Source organism: Abramis brama (assembly GCF_963993115.1).
Source record: "Abramis brama genome assembly, chromosome: 13".
Taxonomy (NCBI): Eukaryota; Metazoa; Chordata; class Actinopteri; order Cypriniformes; family Leuciscidae; genus Abramis; species Abramis brama.
In genome coordinates, this window is record NC_139975.1 from 14965131 (window position 1) to 14972484 (window position 7354).

A 7354-nucleotide genomic window follows, 5' to 3' on the forward strand; every position below is an offset into this window, starting at 1 on the left:
CAGGCTCGGCAGGCGTGACGTGAACAGGCTCGGCGGCGGCCATCTTGTCCGAAGACACAGGCTCGGCAGACGTGACCTGAACAGTCTCTGGATCGGCAGACGTGACCTGAACAGTCTCTGGATCGGCAGACGTGACCTGAACAGTCTCTGGATCGGCAGACGTGCCAGGTCGCTGGGGTGGCGCTGGCAGGGCGAGCAGTTTGGGCGGGGCCGGCAGGGCGAGCAGCTCGGACGAGGCCGGCAGAGCAGGGCGCCTGGGCGGCGCGGGCAGAGCAGGGCGCCTGGGCGGGACCACCGGAACTGGGACCACCGGACTCGGGACCACCGGACTCGGGACCACCGGACTCGGGACCACCGGAACTATATTTACCTTTTTTTAAATAATCTATTAAACCTGCTGAGAAACGAGGAGCGTGAACTAGAATGAGCAGTTCCACGCGCATGCCCGGGAAACTCATGAATATTCATGTGGGCTCCGCCCACTGCCTCTACAGATGCACAACTCACTTTTGCCCCACATTTCACGGTGCACTTGGTGCAAAAGTGAGAGCGCGCGAAACTTGTCACTTGAAAGCGAAAAACAGTGTTTGAGATTCGTCGCAGCAGATTCAAGCAGCTGTAGTTATGTACTTGTGTTTGTGCTAGAAAAATATACAAAACATTTGTGAGAAAATATTCTACAAGTGTGCAACTCTCATTGGATGAATTCACATACTGATTTGCAGATGAGCAAAATTTCTCCGTGACTTCACATTTTTTTATGCAGGTGTGTAAATGCGTTTTGCACCATATTCACTGCAGCAACTGGCAAAAATGTGAGCGTATGAGTTTCTTAATTTGTGATTTGTAGAATAGGATTTGTGCACCTGCAATGAAGAATTTGAGAAGGTGTAACTGTTGTGTTGTGTTTGTGGAAGATAAAAAAAAGTCTACAAGTTTGCAACTCTTAAAACATTTCTCTCTGTGACTTCAAATTTACTGATACACATGTGTGACTATTCTCTACAACTACAAATTTCACTGTCACAGGCGTTCAGTAGTTTTGCACCAAAAATACCTCCATAAAACCCGCCACTCCTGTCAGGTCAGACGTAGTCAACGTGCACGCGCACGTGCAGAACAAGGCGACCTACTGAGAAATAACACAGAAGTTTGACATAAACTTGACATTTGTGTAAACCTAGCAAGAAAATTAAACATGTTAAAACTTAATTGTATACTTGCACAGACCACGTTTTAAATTGAAATGTATGCAATATGAAATGTTTTCTTTAGTTCTTTTTTTGCCTATATTTAGCCTACTTGTTTATAAATGTAAGAGATTTTAAATATTAATTCAAATATTGTCCTCTTCAGATGTAGCCCTAATGCCCTATGTAAAATATGCTGTTTTGATTGGCTAATGAAAAGTATGTGTCCAAAGTCAACACAACCTCATTATTCCTAGCAATGCCATTATTGATTATCTATTGATGTTGCTCTGACCTTGTGCATCTCAGGTGTCCTACGTCAAGGCCATTGACATCTGGATGGCCGTTTGTCTGCTGTTCGTGTTTGCTGCATTGTTGGAGTACGCAGCAGTCAACTTCGTCTCAAGGCAACACAAAGAATTCATCAGGCTGCGCAAGAAGCAGCGAAGGCAGAGAATAGTAAGTGCGATGAACACACTCGCACACACACACACACACACACACACACACACACACACACACACACACACACACACACACACACACACACACACACACAAACAAATACAGGCTGTTCTGTCACCCTGGATTACACTTTAACTCGCATCTCTTCTCATTGTGCTCAGCCACATCCAAATACTGGCAACGGCCACACTACAGCTGGCTGTCACATTTCGTGTGGGGGAATTCAGATCAGCCTGTTTCCATAGTGAGCAGTCCCATGTGCTGAGCCCACCATTTGTGCCACCTTGTAAAGCCTCGCTACAGCCAATTTCCAAAGGCCAACAACCTGCTTCCTGATCCGAGATCACAGACACTGCCTGAAATGCTAAAAAGAAGCTTCTAAACGAAAAGCTTAGAAAATGCCCCCAGGGCTTCGGAGAGTCAAATCACTCTGAACACATGAAATGTGTTTAACAGATTTTAAATGTAATTTCTATAAATACTGCAATATATCAAAGGCAAACAATCACATTTAAAACTGTTGGCTACAACATCTAGGGCACTTTCCGGGCTTGTACAAAAGCACTTGCTGTCCAAGCTCACAGTGCTGGAGATTTACGAGTGTGTTCGCTGAATCTGAATCAATAATGAGAGAAAAATGAGAATAACTCCTTTTAAGAATGAGCGAGTTCTCCTCCCCCTCCTGTCTCGGAGATCTTGGCGGCTATTACTCTTTGTCCTATTCTCTCCCGCCAATAAAGTCTCTGGTCTGAACGATCAATCTGGGTGGTATCGATGCATGGGTCACTGGCTGAGAGAGCTGTTAGGCTGATGGACCAACTACTGGCCAGGATAATCAATACAACAAATCCTTGGCTTCATCCTGCCTTAATAACACTATAGACTAATTAGGCCACATTTTCCTGCTCAAGAAAACACTAACAAATGGGTGCTGAGAGGATCGTGCCTGTTTTAGGAACATATTTTCAAAATTACCAATTGTGAATTGCCTGAATGACTAGTTAACCTATTGGATGTAAGATAGCCCTGTTTAATTACACTGGTTTCAGATTCAGGGGGTGCATTTCTTAGGGGGGTTTAAATAAGACACATTGCCAGTGTTATTTTAGTATTATTTATACTAATATATGATTTGATATTTTGAATCAGCTTTAATATTTTTATGTGCTTTTGCCATTTATATATATACATATACACACACACACACACACACACATAAATATATATATATATATATATATATATATATATATATATATATATATATATATATACTATTTTATATAGAATATCCTATTCTATTTTTTTTTTTTTTTTTAAAGTAGTTTCAGTTTTAGTAATTTTAGTACTATTTTATTTCAGTTAGTTGCCAAGGCAACATTATTGATTTAAGTTTTTTATCTTTAGTTAACAATAACCACAATGAGTGTTGTTGCGTTCAAAAACATCTAGTTGGAGCACAATGAAATGGAACAGACTGGAGGTGTCTTGATGCATTTTTAAAAGTTTAACTTTATTTTTAACTTGGCACACATCCTAAAAAACATCACAAACAATCAAAAAAAGGACAAAATGTGGCACAATGGTAAAATACGTCTCTCCAACTGTGTAAGCCTGTAGTTGTACTTTAAAAGGGATGTATACACTGTTTAACAGCTAAAGCACCACCACGGAAATCTAAAAATCTAGATCAAGTTATCCCAGATCTTGGACAACTAGTCAATTAGTTAACCATTGTGACCTAGTTATAAGCTATTTGTGTCTGATTTAAACATCATCATGAACATTATCCTCTTGTCTTAGGACTTTATCAAGTTTTGCTGTGATGGTCAGATTTAGCTTGAGTGTGTGCACTTTATTGGAGTGTCCCTCATCAACCTGCAAAAAAGTGTACACTCATAAGCAGTGTTGCCTAGCAACTTGGATGGTGTTGGAGAGCAGCGGCTTGATAGCTGTTAAATTCTTGTTGAAGTATTTACACAGTTGCCAATATTAATGAAAATGAGTCTGCTCAGCCTGCCTAGAAATGTTATGGTTGAAAGTGCACTGAACTGTGCAAGATACATAAGAATGACAGATTGATGGATAGATGGATGGATGTGCTCTATTGATTCCCAGAAGTTAATTTAGGGAAAGAAAAAGACAGATGTTCCAAACTGTTATATACGAGGAACTAAGAAACAAAACATTTCATTCTTCCTTGATGGAGGTTCGAGGCAGGCAGCCTGCAGGAAGCTTTGACTCACTGTGGAGAGTGAACAAGCTCCCTGGGAACAGCACCAGCAAACTCAACCAGCACTGCAACACCTGTGCTAGGGTAAAAAAAACACATCTGTGTCCCCCATCTTATTTGCCCATGGGCAAACACTTGAGTCCCATAAACCCAGAACCCCCTCCGTCCTACTGGCCCAGTTCACAGCTGGTATGAATACACTTCATAAGTGAACCGCTTACAATTGTCGTTTATTCCTTATAGTAATGTGTCTCATGTGACCACTTGATTAGAAATGGATGTTAATGCCAGATGTTAATTTCCATACCCCTTAAATGTGTACAGCGATTTAAATAACACCAAATTCCAACATGATCTCACGGAAAATGTAATTGTTACAAAGTGGCGATTTCATATGAATTCATGCAATGTGAATTGTACAAAAACGTATGATAAAAAAAGTAAGCATGAAGATGCTTGAAGAATTGCCATGAAATTTTGTTGGAAATTCAGCATATATGTATTTAAGCTCATTTTTAAATGATTAATAATAACTAATAGCTAAATACATAAATGCACAGAGTATTGCTCAAGTGTGCTTATACCTCCACCCAGTATGGTTTCTTTTCTTGTGACCATGTTGAGTGACCCTCAGTGTGTAGTATTCACCCCTCAGTCCTCATACAAATGGAACTGACTTGTTTCATACTGAAACATTTTTGCAGAGTTCTTTTTACACGCTAGACTCAGATTCTGAGTCTGGACAGGGCCTGGCCATGATTAATAAGGTAAGCACTGACCCAAACTGTGTTCATAGGTGACTTTAAACTCACTTTAAATGGTGTCTTTATCTTTAACCAAACACATCATTAGTCCTAGGCATGTGATTGACTGGATTGTTTTTAGGTGCAAGCAGAGGATTTAATGAAGAACTAAACAAGAACTTAATCTTCTTATCCTCTCGAGGAAAGGGGTAATTTGTCAAAGATTGACAGATAAACTGATTCAAATGACTAATTTATTTGGCATTAGAGGCAAGAACTAGGCCAAAGTGCTACATGTGGAAAAGTAGACCAAGTAGAATACTAAAGAACATACAGCATACATCATTTAAAAAATCATGATGCTGTGTCAAATTAAAAACCATTCAACTGTAAAAAAAAAAAAAAAAAAAAAGGACAAAATTAAACATCTTGATGTATTTGTGTTTTGTTCCATTATGTTGAGCGCATTCTGTCTTGCCGGCAGATATACAACTGACATCGAACAACAACATCAAACATGGTTGGTAACATATAGTATGGATGGAAGAAAGAGAGAAAAATGCAGAATCCTTTCACTTTCAAGTAATTGTTCAAGACAGTTTCATTCTAGCGTCAGACAGAGGGAGGGAAATTGTCATGAAATAACTACATAATGACTTTTTTGGCACTGAAAAAAAAAAGAAAAAGGAAAAACTACACTGCAAAAAGTGATTTACTTACTCAGTAATTTTTTCATGTTTCCCAATATAAATATCTAAACGTTCCTAAATCAAGATTCATTTACTTGAAAAATGACAAAATATTAAGAAATGTATCAAAATTAAGTGAGTTTATGCTTAAAACAAAAAACAAATCTGCTAAATGAGGTAAGAAAAATAAATTTACCCTACTGGCAGATTTTTTTCTTATTTTAAGCATATCTTCACTTCATTTTTCAGAACACAAAACTTAATATCTTGTGTCATTTTGCTTCATAAGTAAATCTTGATTTAAGAATGTTTATATACAGCAAAACAAGACAAAAAATACAAGAAACTCACTTTTTTCAGTAAATGGACCATGGTAAATAATAATAATAAATAAATAAAAACAAGCTTATTTTGTGTTATAATAATATGACCCGGGGGGAAAAAAAACATAAAAAGGATCTGAATGAAGCTTCATAGGTAGCATTCATAAAAGCAAGTAATGTACATACACTTGACATTTGACTTTTTACATATCTACAGTTCAGTATAACTACCCCCTCCCCCCCTCTCTAAAAACTAAACCAGTATGTGAAATTTTCTTTGATGCCTGGCACTAAAAACACTAAGAATGCTTTTCTTCTGTTAAAGGAGGAAGAGATTGTTCGAGAAAGCCGTGGCTTTTACTTCCGTGGGTACGGACTGGGCCATTGCTTACAAGCTAAAGATGGGACAACTGTGGAGGCGTCCACCGTGTTCGCCCCACCACCCCCAGTGCAAGTGCTGTACGACGGAGACGCCATCCGGAAGCGGTTTGTGGACCGAGCCAAGCGAATCGATACCATATCCAGAGCATTTTTTCCTCTCAGCTTCCTCATATTCAACGTCTTCTACTGGATCACCTACAAAGTGCTGCGACACGAGGACATCCACGCCAACCTGTAATCGCTCCTGGTTATGCCACTTGTTCATATTACGGCTTCTTTTCTTTCCTTATATCTCCTAATTTTAAACAAAACCACCTGTCATACTCACACTAGAAGTGTATTTTAAAGGCATATTCACTCCAGAAATGCCGTCAGTGCTAAAACCATGTGCTCAGGTGTGACTTCTGGAATTTAAAGTGCCCACTTAGAGCGAAAGGGGCTCGTAGATGAAAATGCTGCTGTTGGGGACTTGGCTCTCCTCTCTTTCACATCTTCATTCGAGTGGATTGCACTAATAGCCAGTGCTATTGCCCTTATTTTGTAGGCTCCATTTGAGTTATAGGCTGAAAGATTCTGGGTTGGATAGAAAACATTCACTTGAATTTTACGCATCCTTGAATGAATGTTTTTGAAAACCTCAAAACAAATGTGTTTTTTACATCTTAAAATGCCAAACTAATGGGCTGTGAAGGGGAGGATTGGGATTTATTATTCATGGGTACAGTTACAGGGGAATGGTGTACTGTTTTACTAAATAATAAGATTATAAATATATATGACTGTATAAAGTGTATATATGCAGAGTTGTTCACAGACTGCAGACAGCACAAATGTGTATTTCTTTTTGTCTTTTGAATTTGAATAAATGGATATTCTACCAGGAAGTCAGAGTTGTTTGTACTTTGGTGCACAAAATTACACAAAAGCACAAAAATAGGTACTTTGGTTGTTAAATCTGGATTTTTCCAAGATTGATGTATTACAAACTCTGTTCATAGTCATTTTTCTGTTATTTTTCATTAACATTATTCATGCTATTTGGAAAACTTAAATATCTAAATCATTCCATCATGTGTTAAATCGTTTAAACTAATGCCCGAAAGAAACGGATGATTTGTGACGCTCTGTCACCCTGGCAGCGCTAGGCTTTAATTGTCAACAAACAGAGACATGTATCATGCATCATAGCCATTCTTTATTATTGCTAGCCCCAAATGTGTTCCTCAGTCAAACATAAAAGCCGTCGTTTATTGTCCTGTCCGGAGAGCCGTTGGAGGATGTGCTGAAGAAGGACGGATGAGGATTTTAATGGGAATCACAAGGTGTTTTT

At 38.9% G+C, this 7354-nt stretch overlaps 1 protein-coding gene across 3 annotated transcripts in view; it reads left to right on the forward strand.

Annotated features, from left to right (window-relative positions):
- The window catches only part of glra4a (glycine receptor, alpha 4a), a 50416-nt gene extending 43514 nt beyond the window's left edge, over positions 1-6902 (forward strand). For all 3 annotated transcript variants that reach the window (XM_084132684.1, XM_084132685.1, XM_084132683.1), the window contains 2 exons: positions 1500-1649; positions 5969-6902. In XM_084132684.1, the coding sequence (XP_083988810.1) occupies positions 1500-1649; positions 5969-6262 (444 nt within the window). In that variant the 3' untranslated portion in view covers positions 6263-6902. The remainder of the gene's footprint in view (positions 1-1499; positions 1650-5968) is intronic.
- Positions 6903-7354: the final 452 nt, after the last annotated feature.